Source organism: Pleurodeles waltl, chromosome 10 (genome assembly GCF_031143425.1).
Source record: "Pleurodeles waltl isolate 20211129_DDA chromosome 10, aPleWal1.hap1.20221129, whole genome shotgun sequence".
NCBI classification, from domain to species: Eukaryota; Metazoa; Chordata; class Amphibia; order Caudata; family Salamandridae; genus Pleurodeles; species Pleurodeles waltl.
Genome location: NC_090449.1, coordinates 1,025,618,608 through 1,025,639,057, shown reverse-complemented (window position 1 = coordinate 1,025,639,057; position 20,450 = coordinate 1,025,618,608). Strand labels below are relative to the sequence as shown.

The 20,450-nt window shown below is 46.6% G+C and overlaps 1 protein-coding gene across 1 annotated transcript; it reads right to left on the bottom strand.

Annotated features, from left to right (window-relative positions):
* Positions 1 to 2,518: 2,518 nt before the first annotated feature.
* Positions 2,519 to 5,978, bottom strand: LOC138262166 (uncharacterized). The gene is made up of 2 exons (XM_069211975.1): positions 3,959 to 5,978; positions 2,519 to 3,432 (listed from the first exon to the last, which is right to left on the bottom strand). The coding sequence occupies exons 1-2, from the start codon at positions 5,074 to 5,076 to the stop codon at positions 3,321 to 3,323; spliced, it is 1,230 nt and encodes a 409-aa protein (XP_069068076.1). The 5' UTR covers positions 5,077 to 5,978; the 3' UTR covers positions 2,519 to 3,320.
* Between the last annotated feature and the right edge of the window lie 14,472 nt (positions 5,979 to 20,450).

Sequence of the window (20,450 nt, the reverse complement as noted above, 5' to 3'; positions counted from 1 at the left end):
GTTTCCGTGAGGAAGGCGATGTCAGGTGAGTGTGTAGTGATGAGGTCCCAGAGTTCTATGGCATGTTTGTGAAGGGAGCGGATGTTGAGTAGCAGGCAGTTCAGGTGGTTGTGGTGGGTGGCGTTGGTGTGGTGCGTGAGGGTGTTGTTGTGGGGTGTGTTCTGGTTGTGGGATGGTGTGCTGCGGGGTTGGTTGGTGGGGGCAGGGTGGGTGAGTTTTGTGTTGGGGGTGTTGTGTTTGTTGAGGGTGGGGTTGCTATGGTTGGTGTGTGGTGTGAGGGATGACGAGCAGGAGAAGTGGCAGGTGTAGCAGGTGAAGGGACTATGAGTGTGTGTGGGGCTAGATGTGGTGCATGTGGGGTGGGGGCCTGGGTTGAGGGAGTGGAGGGTGAGGGGGGAGTAGGTGTGTCTGGGAGGGCCAGGGGTTCTGGCGCTGGGCGAGGTCCAGGCGCGGACGGGCGCAGACGGGCTTGCCTTTGGCGCGCCTTCGGCTGCCATAAGAGGAGGGGAGGGTGGGAGTGGCAGCTGGGAGGCGGGAGGGCCTGTCCTATGAGAGGGCTGGGGGGTGGGGCCGCAGGGGACGCAGCAGCGGGGTTTTGGAGAGAGAAGAAAGGTGAGAGAAGAACGGAGAGTGAAGAAAGATGAGAGAAGAACAGAGAGAGAAGAACGGTGAGAGAAAGGAGGGGGGAGGCGGGAGGGGCCGCAGGGGGCGCAGCGGCGGGGTTTGGAGAGAGAGAGAGGACGGGAGAAGGAGGTGGCACGGAGGGCAAGGCGGGGAGCGACCTACCTGCAAGTAATGCCACGCTCATGCCTGGGGTCAGACAGAGATAGTAATGCCACGCTCACGCCTGGGGCCAGACAGCGGTAGTAACGGCATGCTCACTCCTGTGGTGAGACAGCGGTAGTAATGCCATGCTCACTCCTGTGGTGAGACAGCGGTAGTAATGCCATGCTCACTCCTGTGGTGAGACAGCGGTAGTAATGCCATGCTCACGCCTGTGGTGAGACAGCGGTAGTAATGCCATGCTCACGCCTGTGGTGAGACAGCGGTAGTAATGCCATGCTCATGCCTGGGTGCAGACAGCGGTAGTAATGCCATGCTCACTCCTGTGGTGAGACAGCGGTAGTAATGCCATGCTCACGCCTGGGGCCAGACAGCGGTAGTAATGCCATGCTCACGCCTGTGGTGAGACAGCGGTAGTAATGCCATGCTCACGCCTGTGGTGAGACAGCGGTAGTAATGCCATGCTCACGCCTGTGGTGAGACAGCGGTAGTAACGCCATGCTCACGCCTGGGTGCAGACAGCGGTAGTAACGCCATGCTCACTCCTGTGGTGAGACAGCGGTAGTAATGCCACGCTCACGCCTGGGGCCAGACAGCGGTAGTAATGCCACGCTCACGTCTGGGGCCAGACAGCGGTAGTAACGCCATGCTCACTCCTGTGGTGAGACAGCGGTAGTAATGCCATGCTGTAGTGCTTTCCTCTTATTTAGTTTCTAAGCACTAACATAACACAACAGAAATACACTTCTGAGGTCAAAGAAGACTTTTATTGTTATTTATTCTTCCCCAACCACAATGTTTATGAATGAATGACGAATTAGTAGCTTTCAAGTCCGCGTTAATCAAACAAAATATATCAGTTTGCAATATACACAGCAGGTTATATTTATAAGATATTGAATGCAAAGCAAAACAAATACTTCACCGTGTAGGAACTATTTACAGCTACATCTTTCTAAGGTCTGCAAGCTGAGACCCCTGTCAGCCGCGAGAAAGAGTGTCATCTACCCACACGGGATGCTGGCAACTGGCGCCAAGCTCCAGCACGAGGTCCGGCAGATTCGAATCTGACTCTCTGCAGCCTGTTACATTCGTTACAAAGGTGTGCCCCCTCCTCTCAGACCTGGGAAACTGAGCAAGCCCTTTGGAGACTGGCCAGGTCTCCAAGACTACTCCTGTTCCCAAGCTCAAGGGAAGAGAAACAACGCCCATGTACTCTCTCTTATCAGGTCTAGTCTACTGTGAGAGCAAAACATCTTGGTTCTCTGGTGCAAAAACACAGCTTGGAAAAATACAGAACTATTCTCAACTGCAATGTCTAACTCCACGTTAAAGGCAATGGGCAGCTAACCTAAATATCAAATGCAATGTCATGTTAAAGGCAATAGGCAGCTAACCTAAATATCAAATGCAATGTCTAGTGTCATGTCAAAGCCAATAGGCATCTAAGCTGAATACAAAATACAATGTCTTATATCATGTCAAAGCCCATAGGCAGCTGAGCTGAATATAAAATGCAATGTATAATATCATGTCAAAGCCAATAGGCAGCGGAGCTGAATACAAAGTGTAATGTATAATATCATGTCAAAGCCAATAGGCAGCGGAGCTGAATATCATGTCAAAGCCAATAGGCAGTTAAGCTGAATACAAAGTGTAATATATGATATCATGTCAAAGCCAATAGGCAGCGGAGCTGAATACAAAATGTAATATATGATATCATGTCAAAGCCAATAGGCAGAATATCTAATAGCATGTCAAAGTCAATAGGCAGCTAAATTGAATACATCATGTCAAAGTCAATAGGCATGCAATGTCAAAGCCAATAGGCGGCTAGACTGGATACAGCATGTCAAAGCCAATAGGCAGAATACAGAATGTAATGGCTAATGCAATGTCAAAGCCCATAGGCGGCTCAACTGAATATAGAAAGTAATGGCTAATGCCATGTCAAAGCCAAAAGGCACAATACAGAATGTAATGACTAATGCAATGTCAAAGCCCATAGGCGGCTAAACTGAATAAAACATACCATGTGCTACTGGTGAACATTGAGCAACTAATATGCGCAGTGGTGAAACACAAAGTCACTGGTCAAAACAAACTTTATCAAATGGCAGGACATTCCGCCCTTTGACCAATGAATTTTTGTTTCACATATCTCATATTTCAAACAAACAAAAAAACATCAGCACAAAAAAAAACATTATGATCAAAGCAATCCCTGTAAAGCAATAGAAGTGAATTAACACATTGATCTCATAACCTTTCACATCAGATACATCTACATAGAAAAGACTGGGCAATTTTTTTTTTTTTTTTTCTGAATGAGTCTCTAATTCAACAGTGTTAGCAATTTGATGTGGCATGAGTTCTGCTCATGTAAAGGTGCACGGTCCACCTGAAAGGTTTTCTGGAAGGTAAGCAAAAGTCAGAGTTCCAAACGAGAGGCAAAAAAAAAAAAAACACAGCAAACAAGTTGAACTTGAACTGAAGGCGCAGTTTGCGCAAAATGGATCCATGGGGCTGGCACTTTACTCAGCCAGGTTCAGGTTGGGGATTCGGTCCCTTCCCCGACCCCACACGCACACACCGGAAGGGGGACCACACAGCGCACTCAGGGACAGTGGCGAAACGTGGTAGGATCTGCAAAAGAAACAAGTATGACTTTTCTTGCAAATAACATTTTTCATTTAAACTGCACCCTTCCTCTTTCTTTCCCTGTTTTATAATCAGCAGGACGTTTTTGGGGCCCTTTGTTATATTTTCTGCAGGTTCTGGAGGGTCACTTGGGGCTTCAGCCCACACATCAGTACTGAGGTTTTTATCTGCTGCGCCACAGCTTCCTTTTTCTTGCACTGTCAGAAGGGCTGGGGCAGACTCATTCTTTACCAAACCTCCATTCACTGCACTTTTGTCAATTTGGGCCATTCTGTCTCCAATTTGTATGAATGAATCAGATTCTTTTCTAGGTATCAGCATAATTTCGATTTTTCCTTGGTAATTTGCAGCAATCACTCTCCCTAAAACCTGATCAATTTGCCATTTCTGTTCTGGTAACTTTCCTCTCCCCAACTGCTCTGTGACTGCTTGCATGACAGATTGCTTTTGTGCATGCTGCACAGTTTTTATCAAATCTAGGGGAATGGGCATCTCTCTCATCTCTGCCCACCTGTAAGTGGCCTTTTCACATTTCTGGGGCACCCACATAGCCATCCCCACTAAGGCAGAATTCTGGGTGAACACTTCTCTCTCTGCATTTTTCTCATTAACATCTGCAAGGTAATTGAACCAGTTAGGTACAAGCCATGTGGCTAAAACATTATCAAAGAACCAAAAATCAGCGTAAAAATGACACATCTCACGTAGGTCTTGCTTTAAAATCTGACACACATTATACAACGCTGTTCCTTCTACTGTGCCAGAAAGCAACATTTCAGTCAATGAATCATTAGTAAAACAAACATGCTTTTTATCTTCAGTAGACACGAATTCAAATGGTGCACACAATTTCATTGATAATTCTTTTACCTGTGGTACTCTAGCCCTGTCTTGCAAGTACCAGATCCATTGTATGATTCTAGCTAGGGGCACTATTTTCTTTCCTTGTTCTTGATTTAAATATACATAAGTATTTCCTTCTTGCACTGCGCAGAAACCTAAAGTCTGCATTATTTCATTTGCCAAATCACAAGCGCGCAGCTGCATATTATTTTTCACAGTGACCATGTACAAAAGTGTTAGGATTTCTCTCAAATGAGGGCTATTCTTTTTCCAAAAATCAAACAAGCTAATGAAACTCGGGGTGTCTTGCTCTAAAATCCTTCGTTTTACTTGTGCATTTTGCAACGGTAACTCGTCGTCCGTGTTATCAATTAAGGAATGCACTTTGGCTGCCAAAAACCCTGGCTCACACGGAAACTCAGTGCAGCTCGGAGCTGTCTTAACCCCCTCATTACTGGAATGGGACAAGAAAGATTCTTCAAAAACAGCCTTTTTATAACTTTCAGTCGGGCTAATTTGCTCACGTAAATTCCTATTTTCATGTTCCAACTTCCTACATTTCTCCTGCATTTCTCTGTAAGCAGATAAAGGTATCCAGACCTTTCTGTCATCATTACTTCCAAAACACACGTTTTCTACATATATACAACAGGAATTATTTCTCAAAACCTTATCAGGCCTTTTAGCTACACATGCATTTTCTTCTGTAATTCCCCAAACAGAAAACAATTCACAGTTTTTCTTAGCACCATCAGGCAGTTCATCAACACATGTATTCTCAGACATGGTCTGCCGTGCTACTGTGATTCTCCAAACAGAAAACAATTTCTGTAATTCTCCAAACAACAAAAAACAATTACACTTTTAAAGTGTGCACTTAGAAATCTACTAACTCGTCAAACCCTTTAATCACCTCTTAATGACCGACCCCACGACTCCAGGTACCAATTGTAGTGCTTTCCTCTTATTTAGTTTCTAAGCACTAACATAACACAACAGAAATACACTTCTGAGGTCAAAGAAGACTTTTATTGTTATTTATTCTTCCCCAACCACAATGTTTATGAATGAATGACGAATTAGTAGCTTTCAAGTCCGCGTTAATCAAACAAAATATATCAGTTTGCAATATACACAGCAGGTTATATTTATAAGATATTGAATGCAAAGCAAAACAAATACTTCACCGTGTAGGAACTATTTACAGCTACATCTTTCTAAGGTCTGCAAGCTGAGACCCCTGTCAGCCGCGAGAAAGAGTGTCATCTACCCACACGGGATGCTGGCAACTGGCGCCAAGCTCCAGCACGAGGTCCGGCAGATTCGAATCTGACTCTCTGCAGCCTGTTACATTCGTTACAAAGGTGTGCCCCCTCCTCTCAGACCTGGGAAACTGAGCAAGCCCTTTGGAGACTGGCCAGGTCTCCAAGACTACTCCTGTTCCCAAGCTCAAGGGAAGAGAAACAACGCCCATGTACTCTCTCTTATCAGGTCTAGTCTACTGTGAGAGCAAAACATCTTGGTTCTCTGGTGCAAAAACACAGCTTGGAAAAATACAGAACTATTCTCAACTGCAATGTCTAACTCCACGTTAAAGGCAATGGGCAGCTAACCTAAATATCAAATGCAATGTCATGTTAAAGGCAATAGGCAGCTAACCTAAATATCAAATGCAATGTCTAGTGTCATGTCAAAGCCAATAGGCATCTAAGCTGAATACAAAATACAATGTCTTATATCATGTCAAAGCCCATAGGCAGCTGAGCTGAATATAAAATGCAATGTATAATATCATGTCAAAGCCAATAGGCAGCGGAGCTGAATACAAAGTGTAATGTATAATATCATGTCAAAGCCAATAGGCAGCGGAGCTGAATATCATGTCAAAGCCAATAGGCAGTTAAGCTGAATACAAAGTGTAATATATGATATCATGTCAAAGCCAATAGGCAGCGGAGCTGAATACAAAATGTAATATATGATATCATGTCAAAGCCAATAGGCAGAATATCTAATAGCATGTCAAAGTCAATAGGCAGCTAAATTGAATACATCATGTCAAAGTCAATAGGCATGCAATGTCAAAGCCAATAGGCGGCTAGACTGGATACAGCATGTCAAAGCCAATAGGCAGAATACAGAATGTAATGGCTAATGCAATGTCAAAGCCCATAGGCGGCTCAACTGAATATAGAAAGTAATGGCTAATGCCATGTCAAAGCCAAAAGGCACAATACAGAATGTAATGACTAATGCAATGTCAAAGCCCATAGGCGGCTAAACTGAATAAAACATACCATGTGCTACTGGTGAACATTGAGCAACTAATATGCGCAGTGGTGAAACACAAAGTCACTGGTCAAAACAAACTTTATCAAATGGCAGGACACATGCTCACTCCTGTGGTGAGACAGCGGTAGTAATGCCATGCTCACGCCTGGGGCCAGACAGCGGTAGTAATGCCATGCTCATGCCTGGGGCCAGACAGCGGTAGTAATGCCACGCTCATGCCTGGGTGCAGACAGCGGTAGTAACGCCATGCTCACTCCTGTGGTGAGACAGCGGTAGTAATGCCATGCTCACGCCTGGGGCCAGACAGAGGTAGTAATGCCACGCTCATGCCTGTGGTGAGACAGCGGTAGTAATGCCATGCTCACTCCTGTGGTGAGACAGCGGTAGTAATGCCATGCTCACTCCTGTGGTGAGACAGCGGTAGTAATGCCATGCTCACTCCTGTGGTGAGACAGCGGTAGTAATGCCATGCTCACGCCTGGGGCCAGACAGAGGTAGTAATGCCATGCTCATGCCTGGGTGCAGACAGCGGTAGTAACGCCATGCTCACTCCTGTGGTGAGACAGCGGTAGTAATGCCATGCTCACTCCTGTGGTGAGACAGCGGTAGTAATGCCATGCTCACGCCTGGGTGCAGACAGCGGTAGTAACGCCATGCTCATGCCTGGGGCCAGACAGCGGTAGTAACGCCATGCTCACTCCTGTGGTGAGACAGCGGTAGTAATGCCATGCTCACTCCTGTGGTGAGACAGCGGTAGTAATGCCATGCTCACGCCTGGGGCCAGACAGCGGTAGTAATGCCACGCTCACGTCTGGGGCCAGACAGCGGTAGTAACGCCATGCTCACTCCTGTGGTGAGACAGCGGTAGTAATGCCATGCTCACTCCTGTGGTGAGACAGCGGTAGTAATGCCATGCTCACGCCTGGGGCCAGACAGCGGTAGTAATGCCACGCTCACGTCTGGGGCCAGACAGCGGTAGTAACGCCATGCTCACTCCTGTGGTGAGACAGCGGTAGTAATGCCATGCTCACTCCTGTGGTGAGACAGCGGTAGTAATGCCATGCTCACGCCTGGGGCCAGACAGCGGTAGTAATGCCATGCTCATGCCTGGGGCCAGACAGCGGTAGTAATGCCACGCTCATGCCTGGGTGCAGACAGCGGTAGTAACGCCATGCTCACTCCTGTGGTGAGACAGCGGTAGTAATGCCATGCTCACGCCTGGGGCCAGACAGAGGTAGTAATGCCACGCTCATGCCTGTGGTGAGACAGCGGTAGTAATGCCATGCTCACTCCTGTGGTGAGACAGCGGTAGTAATGCCATGCTCACTCCTGTGGTGAGACAGCGGTAGTAATGCCATGCTCACTCCTGTGGTGAGACAGCGGTAGTAATGCCATGCTCACTCCTGTGGTGAGACAGCGGTAGTAATGCCATGCTCACGCCTGGGGCCAGACAGAGGTAGTAATGCCATGCTCATGCCTGGGTGCAGACAGCGGTAGTAACGCCATGCTCACTCCTGTGGTGAGACAGCGGTAGTAATGCCATGCTCACTCCTGTGGTGAGACAGCGGTAGTAATGCCATGCTCACGCCTGGGGCCAGACAGAGGTAGTAATGCCATGCTCATGCCTGGGTGCAGACAGCGGTAGTAACGCCATGCTCACTCCTGTGGTGAGACAGCGGTAGTAATGCCATGCTCACTCCTGTGGTGAGACAGCGGTAGTAATGCCATGCTCACGCCTGGGGCCAGACAGCGGTAGTAATGCCACGCTCACGTCTGGGGCCAGACAGCGGTAGTAACGCCATGCTCACTCCTGTGGTGAGACAGCGGTAGTAATGCCATGCTCACTCCTGTGGTGAGACAGCGGTAGTAATGCCATGCTCACGCCTGGGGCCAGACAGAGGTAGTAATGCCACGCTCATGCCTGTGGTGAGACAGCGGTAGTAATGCCATGCTCACTCCTGTGGTGAGACAGCGGTAGTAATGCCATGCTCACTCCTGTGGTGAGACAGCGGTAGTAATGCCATGCTCACTCCTGTGGTGAGACAGCGGTAGTAATGCCATGCTCACGCCTGGGGCCAGACAGAGGTAGTAATGCCATGCTCATGCCTGGGTGCAGACAGCGGTAGTAACGCCATGCTCACTCCTGTGGTGAGACAGCGGTAGTAATGCCATGCTCACTCCTGTGGTGAGACAGCGGTAGTAATGCCATGCTCACGCCTGGGGCCAGACAGCGGTAGTAATGCCACGCTCACGTCTGGGGCCAGACAGCGGTAGTAACGCCATGCTCACTCCTGTGGTGAGACAGCGGTAGTAATGCCATGCTCACTCCTGTGGTGAGACAGCGGTAGTAATGCCATGCTCACGCCTGGGGCCAGACAGCGGTAGTAATGCCATGCTCATGCCTGGGGCCAGACAGCGGTAGTAATGCCACGCTCATGCCTGGGTGCAGACAGCGGTAGTAACGCCATGCTCACTCCTGTGGTGAGACAGCGGTAGTAATGCCATGCTCACGCCTGGGGCCAGACAGCGGTAGTAATGCCATGCTCATGCCTGGGGCCAGACAGCGGTAGTAATGCCACGCTCATGCCTGGGTGCAGACAGCGGTAGTAACGCCATGCTCACTCCTGTGGTGAGACAGCGGTAGTAATGCCATGCTCACGCCTGGGGCCAGACAGCGGTAGTAATGCCACGCTCACGCCTGGGTGCAGACAGCGGTAGTAACGCCATGCTCACTCCTGTGGTGAGACAGCGGTAGTAATGCCATGCTCACGCCTGGGGCCAGACAGCGGTAGTAACGCCATGCTCACTCCTGTGGTGAGACAGCGGTAGTAATGCCATGCTCACGCCTGGGTGCAGACAGCGGTAGTAATGCCACGCTCACTCCTGTGGTGAGACAGCGGTAGTAATGCCATGCTCACGCCTGGGTGCAGACAGCGGTAGTAATGCCACGCTCACTCCTGTGGTGAGACAGCGGTAGTAATGCCATGCTCACGCCTGGGGCCAGACAGCGGTAGTAATGCCATGCTCACGCCTGGGGCCAGACAGTGGTAGTAATGCTGGGTTCACAGCGGGGGCACTCAATGCTAAACCGCACTGTGTAGCATAAAGAGTGTTTCATCAAACATTAATGCCCAGAACATATGCTCCTGTCTCTTCCCTCCTTCTCACCTCCCCTCCTGCTCCTCAGTGTAAATACAATATGTTTCCATAAAGGCTCCTTGCATTTTTCATGAGTTGTGTCTTAACACGGTTAAACAGAACTAGGCCAGAGGGAGCCTGATGGAGCTGTGCACTGTCTGGTATCAGTCTAACACATGAGCATGAATGTGGGCTCCGTGAGTCACAGCTCTGCAGGACCAGTTCCTTCTAGAGGAGATGACGTGCCTGCCACCTGCATGTAAAATTTTATTTTTTTTCAGTTGCCCCTGATGTCATACAGTTATGGAACTGAAATGTGCCAGGCCCCACCCCTCCTTCATTTAAAAAAACAGCTGAAGACCTACTCTCCAAGCAACACCTTCCTTGTCCCCCGTGAGGTGTTTTTATCATAATAAATGTCAATAATGAAATGTTTAATCGCGTTTTATTCATGTTTAGATTGACAATAGCGAATGCAGTCATGCATTATAAAATGGTTAACGTTGGTTGCCATCTTGCTTTGTGACGTGAATTTTATTTTTAGAAAAAACGTCCTAATTATTAAATGCAGCGCTCTTTTGCTTTCTTTCCCATGTGAAATGTTTCCTTTTCACTGTGATAATCATGAAATGTTATAATTGGTTTAATAGTCACAAAAACACCTGCAGAGTACAGGCTGGTCCATGCATCTCATTTTGTTGAAGATTATGTAATTTGAAGGACACTGAGAAAATCTGTGCCATGGAGGATCCTGAGAATCTAATGAGCTTTCACTTGTGTCATTTCACTTTAACCTGATTGGATCATTTTCATGAGAACTGTGTCTGAGTACAGCACATGTTAGAAGTGTGTGGTTTAAGCTAGTGCAGAGTAGATTGCAGTTTAGAAATACCTTGTCTGTTTTCTGGTGCAGTTTAGAGCAGAGTAGGAGATGTAGGGTACTCTCTTTATGGGAGATTTGACTTTCTAGACCGTTCCTTTTGAGGCGACTCTATGCTACTTTGCCCTTTTTCTTTGATGACTTTGATTGGATTTGAACTTCGTATTAATTGACTCATTTTGTGCTTAATTTGTAAATTAAGATGTGCCGGTGCTCAAAGCCCTTCTCTTAAACACGAGGCTGCTATAATTAAATCTGCCAGCACTGAATACTGAGGCAGCGTAATCCTGAAGCCATCTCGGGCCTCTTCAATCCATTTACAGCCACTCCCTGCCCCTTCAGCTCATCCTGCAACTTTCTACTTTCTCACTTTATGACCCTTTTTCGTTTTTTTTGCTTCTTCCGTCTTTCACATATGTGTCTTTTGCTCGCATGCAAATGCTTGAGGCATAAGAATAAGCGCCGGCCCTCAAAGATAGGTGTTGGTGCTCCGCAAAAGAATCAACAAGCACAAATTAAGCACTGTACTAACATGATGATTTTGCCTTCTGTAAACTTTCAGCATTTAATAAACCTTTATGGTTTGAAACCGTATTTTCTGTCTTCATTGTAGAGCCAAGTGTGCTTCATCTAATTTAATTGTATTGATTTGTCTCAGTTTTTAATTCTGATTCATCAAGTAGCACTTAATAGGCCTTGAACTTTGCACAATGAAAAGCACTAGCACGTGGTAACCTCTTATCTAGCATAATCTGAAAAAGCAATGAATCCTTGGCCTATCCACTGCTACGTTTCCACCCACCACCTCTATCCCTCCTCCACGGACCCCATATTCTGCTGCTCATTGACTATGTCCTCCACACTGGTGTCTCCTACCTACCTCCAATGAGCCCCTTTGCCCAGCTTCTAATTTCCTCGCTTTAATAGGGGCCCTCAACATTTTGAGCAGGTGCAGCACCAAGGCAGGGATTGTACCGCACCCGATGCACAGTCATGCTTCCTTGTCAAAGAGGTTAACACCTCAGTGCCCGTGTACACCATCGCGACTCAGGCTATTGCTGGGCTGCTCCAAATAACAATCATGTACTAGGTTATGGCTACCTCTCAACACATGGAATAACAACAGGATCAACACAAACTCCATCAATTTGTGAATTGCCCCAATATTGTTGTTTCATCTTGAAATCATCATAGCATAGATTCGAGTCTTCAATCGTCAGTATTGCCTAACTGTGAAACACTACTTTGTTTTCACCTGTGTAATTCTCCAAAAGTATTGTTCAACATTCTCAGTGATGATATGGAACATAAAACACGCTCATCGTTGCGTGTGTGCCTCTGTGTAAGGCACACAGTGAAAAGGTGAAAGAGCTTGTGAGAACCTAGAACTAAGAAAGAGAGATATTAGCAAGAGAAGGCTCAAAGTAAAATATGTTAAGTGTGTGAGAAGGGCAACTAAGTGGGATTTGCGAAAGAAAAGGGGAATCTAAAAGAGAGAAGGTGGTGTATACATGTATGCTTGTGACAGGAGCATTTCATTGAAAGGTAAGGGTTTGAAAGTCAGTGTGATTGAAAATGGGATGGCATAAGGTGTGTGTGTGTGTGAGAGAGAAAAGAGGATTTGGGGGAGAAGGTTGCGAGAAGAAAATGTTACTAGAAGATTTGAGAAAGGAAGATGTTATTTAGGAATGTATGAGATCAGTTTCAGGAAAAGTAGTATTTATAGTGAGCGGAAGCAAAATTAGAAGGATAGAAAATGTTGGATTAGAGGATGTGCATGTGAATGAAAAGTGTGAGAAGTGTGACAGGACAATTTTTAAACATTGAATAAATTAACAAGAAATATGCAAAATTCCATATAATTAAAGAATCAATAACAAAGTACTCTCACCACACATGCATTTACTGAAACACACATTAATACAAAGTTAAAACCAATAAATGATCCCGAAAATGCAGAACATGTTCTCAATAGGGCAGTCCTTTTACAGTGTAGTCACAGGTTGTATTGCTACATGCACTACGTGCATGTGGCAGCACTACGTGCAAGGTAAACAGTGGTGCAGGGTGTGGACCATTGGCCTCTGCTTTCATTGGCCTTCGCTTCCATTTTGGTTCACGACTCCATTTTGTCGAGTCTGGTTCGGTGCGTAAGGCACTGTTCTGTGTTTTTCCACAAGCTTCGGCAAGCTGAAGGGTGGGGTGTTTTTCTGCTCAATTTCGCTCCATCTGCCTGGTACGAAGGGCGCTATTTACATTCCACGAGCTATCAGTTAGAACAACAGGGGGATGCGCCTGTACACAAGGAGGAATGCAAGCTGCCTGTACACAAGGAGGAATGCAAGCTTCACCTTGGAGTCCTCTCCTGGGAACTTGGCCCGTTCTGAGGAGACGTCTCGAAGGGTGAACAAGGTACCGCCGATTGCACAATTTGTAAAGGAGGGGGTCTTTTTCTAGAAAAGACTCCTGGGCGTTAGTAAATACTATAAAAGTTGGGGGCCTGGATGGGCTGGTTTAGGAACTCTCTTCTGGGTTGGACGCAACGCCAGGAGGACTGATTGTCCCGAACAGAGGCTCCCTGTGCTAGCTGATTTGGGTTCCCCAGCTTTGTGTACGGCGGAGGGATGCAGACTCTCTTTTCGGTGAAGCTTTTCAATTTATTAAGTGTATTGTGGGTGCGCGCGTAATATGTACTTATTCTTGCAGTCATTTTCATGCTATTGAGCATTGAAGTATATTGTGTGTGCGCGCGTAATATGCACTTATTCTTGCAGTCATTTTCATGCTACTGAGCATTGAGGTATATTGTGTGTGCTTGTATTATATGCACTTACTCTTGCAATTATTCACAGAGTGCTTATATCTTTCCTGATGTATATATATATATATTAGTGTGGTTTAGTTTTGCTAGCTGAGAACTTGCCCCTTAAATAAACTTGATTATTCTACTTACGAAGGTGTTTGAGAGTGATTGCTTTACATTGTGCCTTAAAATATCCTGAAGTGCATAGTTTTGATATTCTGAAGAGTAAAGCAGCACAAATTGGCGTAGTCGTTTGCAGGATTCGAAAAAAAAAAAAAAGGGAAAATGCTTAATAAGATCAAAGCGAGCTCAAAAGCAGGTTCTCATGTAGCAAATCCAGACATAGAAATACCGGGGTGGGAAACTGCCCCGTATAAACTTTTAGCTCAGGAATGGTCACGTTGTGCTGGTTTGTGTGAAAATTGGAATGCGTGTATGTTGAATGTGGAACCTGAAGATCTTCTTATATGTTTACGGAAAGTTTCAATTGACAAGGGAAGGGAGATTTGTGCGTTGGGGAGGCGAGGCTGGATCTTGCTTTCTGCGTACCGAAAGTTGTATGAAAAATGTTTACAGTTACAAAAAGACCACGAGCAGCTGGGGAAGGAGTTAGTAGAAGCCCGAAATTCCTCTACCATGCTAGCTTGTCAAAATAAATTATTAAGTGATAAGTTGGAAATGTACCAACTGGTTGCAGAGAGAACGTCCGTTAGCGTAGCTAAATATAAACACAAGAAACGAAGAGGGAAAGTTAATAAAAAGAAGGTGCATTTAGCTATCTCTCAGGCAGGATTAGCCTTTGACCCTGAATTTTGGGATGGAAACATCTGGGATACATCTGATTTTTCAGATGGGTCCGGGGGCGATGACTGCCAAGATGTTAGACAGGAGAAGACAGAGCGCAGGAATGTTGTCCGTGCGCAGCCCATATATCGGCGAAAGTTACAGCATAGCCCAGCTAATCCTGGAGGGGTGATGTTGGATGCCCTGGAGGATTATACACAGCAAGAACTAAGTGATGTGATAGACAGATTTCGACAGAGGTCTGGGGAAACATTGCTTACGTGGTTGGTGCGGGTGCACGATATGGGGGGCCAGGGGGTCCAATTGGATCACGGCGACGCCCAGAGGCTTTGTATGTTAAGTACAGACCTGGTTATTCAAAATGAGTTTAGAACCTATCCAGGGAATGGTCCCATGACCAATTTGTTAGAGCTAGCTGCGCAAGGGTGTGCTCAGAAGTATCCGACAGAGTCAGACTGGCCGCCTAATGATAAACCTTGATATACTTTGAGAGATGCAGTACAGAGATTGAAGGAAGAAGGGATGAAAACAGCTATCTTTATGGGTAATGCCCATGATTTGATGAATGGAATTTTAAGTGTGTCTGTGCGAAACCGGCTGATTAGGGCCGCTCCTCCTGCATATAAGCATGTCATCATGACTTTGTTAATTAATCAGACGGGTAACCCATTGTCTCAGGTGGTAGAAGCGGTGCGTGAGTTAAGTGATTTAGGAGAATGGGCTAAGCCAGAGAGGAATTCACGGTCTGAGAATCGTACTGAGAACAACAGGGTGACAAGGCGAGACATGTTTCAGGCCTTGCTGCGAGATGGGGTGACCAGGAATGAAATTGATGGGATAAGCACCAAGGACATGTGGGAAATGTACCGCAAACGCGGTTTGGATAAAAAGGAGGGGAGCAGGAAAGGGAACAAGAAGGATAACAAAGTGGTGAACCAGAGAAAGGCAGGAGAGGAGGAGCGTGAGGGTGAAAAGGGAGAGAGAGGGAGAAAACCCCACAGTAGAGAGAGATCCCCAGAGGACGGAAATTGGGAGGAAGAGCACCGAAGCGCAGAGGGAACCCGGAGCAGGGAGAGAGACCGGGAACTGACAGGTTCTGGGAAAACTCGAGGAAGAGAGTGGGAGAGGGAGCTGGTAAGCTCAGAGAAGTTGCGAAGCAGAGACAGGGAGGAGGAGTTCCCTGAGAATTACCGCAAACTGTATCCAGATTTGACTTGGGCAGACTCTGATGTGCGCAGAGTGAAAATAGATTAGGAAACAGGCCAAACTCCGGTGCAGGGATGGGCTCGCAAAGATAACAGACCTCATGTCAAAGTAGAAATTTATTGGAAACGTGGAAATGTTCAAAAAGTTCGAGCCCTCGTTGACACCGGAGCGGAGGCCACTTTGATTCATGGCAATCCAAGAAAATTCAGGGGACAGTACTTCACCATTACGGGATTGGGCGGAAAAGAAACCCCGGCAGTGCAGATAGTGGTTCCCATGAAAATAGGGGCACTTCCAAAGAGAGAATACACTGTCCTGATTGTGCCCATTCCCGAATACATTATTGGAATTGACATTTTGAAAGGGATGACCCTACATTTGGAAGATGGATGTTATCAATTTGGTTCCAAAAGATTTATATCAATAGCCGCCGCAAGGGTGGGGCTGTTGAAGATTCCTCCGGTAACACTTCCCCAAGCTACTAAGGTGATTCAAATGAAACGGTACAGAATACCGGGAGGACATGAGGAGATTAGCCAGACTATACATGATTTACTAGAGGCCGGGGTAATAGTTCCCATCACCACTGCGTGGAATAATGCCCTCTGGCCTGTTCGTAAAAGTGATAACAGTTGGAGGATTTGCATTGATTATCGCCAATTGAATAAACATACACCTCCTCTGACTGCAGCGGTCCCAGACACCATTACCTTGATTGAGAACATACAGAAACACAGTGGGACTTGGTATGCAACCATTGACATTGCCAATGCCTTCTTTACGATACCAATAGCTACTGAGAGCCAGCCTCAGCTGGCATTCCAGTGGGCGGGGCGTCAGTACACCTTCTGTAGATTACCCATGGGGTATTTACATAGCCCCACTATCTGCCACCGGCTGGTGGCAGAGCATTTGGATGAAGTACCAGTGGTTCCTGGAGTGCAAATTACTCACTATATAGATGACGTGATGATGCAGGGAGAGACGCAAGAACAGGTGCAAATTCAGCTAGACAGGGTGGTGGAACATTTGCAGAATAAAGGGTGGGAGATTAACCCCGAGAAAGTGCAGGGACCGTCTCAGAGCGTGAAATTTTTTGGCATTCAGTGGAATCAGGGACACAGAGAAGTGTTGCCAAAAGTGAAACAAAAGATTAAGGAATTCGCAGTACCGCGAAATCGGAAGGAAGCCCAGAGTTTTATTGGACTATTCGGGTATTGGAGACAACATATACCCCATTTATCTCAGATTTTGGCCCCATTGTACAAAGTTACACGAAAGAAAAATGCGTTTGAATGGGGAGAGCAGGAGCAGCGCGCGTTTGAATTGGCGAAAGACGCCATTCAGCATGCTTTGGATTTGTGGCCGATTCGAGAGGGAGACATTGAGTTGAATGTGACAGTCCAGGGGCAGTATGCCAATTGGAGTTTATGGCAAAAACAAGGAAGAAAGAGGGTGCCCCTGGGATTTTGGACAAAGAAGTTACCTGAGGCAGGAGAGCGGTATACTCCCTTTGAGAAGCAGCTGCTGGCCTGCTATTGGGCCCTGGTTGATACTGAGCAAATTACACTGGGACACAATGTGATTTTAAGGCCTGAAATTCCCATCATGCAGTGGGTGATGAGTTTCCCAAAAACTCATAGAATTGGACATGCGCAAGAAGCCAGCATTATAAAATGGAAATGGTATGTCCAGGACAGGGCACGAGCGGGTCCAAAAGGGACCGCCGTTTTGCATGAGCAGGTAGCGCAGGCTCCAGTGGAGAATTCCGAAATGTTGCATGATGTACCTTCAGTGTGTGAATCCCCAGTAGGGTGGGGCCAGCCGTTCGCAGACTTGTCTGCAGATGACAAAAAACATGTGTGGTTCACAGATGGTTCAGCAAAATATGTTGGAGCGAAAAGGCACTGGAAGGCAGTGTCCTATAATCCTGTTACCAAGAAGCTTTTGACAACTACAGGACAGGGAAAAAGTAGCCAGTATGCAGAGCTTTATGCCGTGTATCAGGCTTTAAAACAGGAGCTACCCGGAAAATATCACATTTATACAGATTCCTGGTCTACCGCCAATGGGTTAGCTACTTGGCTTCCCACGTGGCATGCACATCAGTTCAAAATCCATAACAAAGAGGTATGGGGGAAGGAGTTATGGCAGGAGATCTGGGAAATGTTACCTCAAAGCACCGTGACTGTCTATCATGTGGACGCTCACTGTCCAACTGATTCATTAGACCGATGGTTCAATTGTCTTGCAGACGATCGAGCCAAGATTCAAGAGGCTGAAGTGGAGGCGCAGAGTTCTGATTTGGTGGGAATGGCTAAATGGGCACACCAGAAATGCGGACATCTTGGAGAAAAGGCTACTCACAGGTGGGCTGAGATTAGAGGGATGCATCTTCCCCTAGATTTGATTAAAACAGCGATCATTGAATGTCCCATTTGTCAGCATGCACAGCACAGACCGGTCCCACAGGTGGTGAGAGGCCAGCTAGGTAGAGTTAAATTGCCAGGACAGATTTGGCAGATTGATTACATTGGACCAATGCCAGTGAGCAGAGGGTGTCAGTATGCCTGCACTGTGGTAGACACTTACTCTGGTTATCTCATAGCCTTTCCCTGCAAGCGCGCAACTCAGCAGAGCACCCTGAAAACACTAGATCTGTTGATTCTGTACTATGGGGTGCCACTCCAGATTCAAAGTGATAACGCCAGCCACTTCAAGGGTAGACTAGTGCAGGACTATTGTGCACAATGCAATATTGAGTGGATTTTTCACATACCTTATTACCCACAAGCAGCGGGACTGATTGAGAGAATGAATGGGTTGCTGAAGGAACAATTGCGTAAACTGAATGATGGGACACTGAAGGGGTGGAGGGATAATTTGTATGATGCTTTGCAAATTTTGAACAACCGACCCCTAACAAATGCCGAGACACCTCTTATGAGAATGCTGACACCTGCTTTACAGATTAATCCGTTTACAACGAGCAATACCATTATGTATTGGGAAACAGCTCCAGGAGCTTTGGCCCCATATCGAGCTACACCAGAATCTGCAGGACTTGACTTACATGCTTTACACATGCATCGATTGAAACCTAGAGACATCACTCTGATTGAAACTGGGGTGGGAATTCAGATTCCCCCTGAGCATTACGGTCTGATCGCCCCTCGATCTGGGCTTGCCTTGAGGGGCATCCAAGTTTTAGGAGGCATGATAGATGCAGACTACCAAGGCGAGTTGAAAGTCATTCTTTTGAACAGTGGTGACACAGACCTAGTGGTGCAACCTGGTGATCGCGTTGCCCAAATTGTCATCATGCCGGTTTATGGAGGTGTTGTTAAGAAGGGGAGCGCCCCAGCTCTTCTCACTGTGAGAGGCAAAGGAGGGTTTGGATCTACTGACAAGAACCCAGGGGCCAAAGTGTGGATTGAATCCCCAAATAACCCTCCTCAACCCGCTGATGTCATCGCCACTGGACCAGACAATGTCCTGGTAGTTATGTGACCTGGTCAAGACAAATGGGAACATGTTCCCGCTGACAAATGCTATCTGCGAGAATGATAATACGTGTTTTGTCCTTTGTTCTTTTCAGATCATCCTGTGGAGTGCCTGTGCCATGAGTGTGGTGTATGGAGCCCGTTCGGGAGACTCCACCGGGGAGCGGGATGGGCTCATAGCCCAAAAATTCAACCGTCAACCGCAGATGCCAACGCTGCTGCATCAACCGAACAATGTTTGGATTCATCGAGCGCAGGAAGTGCTGAATATATCTCACTTCTGTATGAGTAACATGCAAAGCGTTCAAGATTTGATTACCACTTGTCTAGTGGCAGTGCCCACTCCTGCTGCTGTATTATTACACATCTTTAACAATACAAACCAGGATGGAATGGTGGATGTGAGTGACGTTCGCTCCCATCTGTCACTCTATGAGTACTGCCGTCATTGCCCGGAGGTGGGCAGGCGGTTGTGGAGGAACATGACATCTATACTCACGTTTAACATCTCAAATGGGGATGTGTGCTATTCATTGACCTGTGATCCTATGAAAATAGGTAAATGTGCTCAGCTCAAATTGGAGAAAAGAGACAAAAACTTAACTGCTGCACAACGGACGTTGTGCCACTCACGGACTGACCTAACCTGTTTGAATGTAAATAATTCAATGTTTTGCCAACATGTGGTGCCTGCTGCCAGCCACATTCAAAATGTTAAGTTGCCTAAAGGTTGGCTCTTTTCTTGTGGTAATCTTTCTTTTACTTATATTCCAGCCAATCTAACCGGAGGGCCTTGTGCCTGGTCACGCTTAGGCTTTCTCATGTTTCCTATGGATACTGCTCTACACCCTCGCTATACCAGAGACACTATTCAATTACCTACGGACTGTGATTCTGAAATTTCATTGCTGTCCAGAACAGAATATGTTAGTTTAGCTGGTTCTATCGTAGGGGTGCCAGGACTTGCAATATATAATACCAGAGTTATTAATAAACTTGCATGTTTAGTAGTCAAGAATATTAACTATACATCAGCTGCCTTAGCTGAGCTGTTATTAGATGTACAGGGAATTAGAAGAGCTGCTTTGCAGAATCGCGCTGCTATTGATTATTTACTGCTTAAACACAACCATGGCTGCAGTGATTTTGAAGGATTATGTTGCTTCAATTTATCCGACCACTCCATATCAATCAACTCCCACATAGAGGCCCTGCATAAGTTGGTGAAGGGGGTGCAGCAGGATGTTGACAAGGGGTGGTGGGATTGGGCTTTTGGATGGCTGCCTAATTTAGGCCAACTGCGTTATATCTTTGGTGTAATCATTATCATAACAGTTATTTTAATTTCATTATGTTGTTGTATTCAGTGTGTGCCTAACCTTCTATCTCAGTCTCGCCCAAGAGCATTGCCATTTCAGCTTATAGGATATACTTAGTTGTAAGTTGGCCAAATGGTCCAAGGATGGAAATGTATTGCTACATGCACTACGTGCATGTGGCAGCACTACGTGCAAGGTAAACAGTGGTGCAGGGT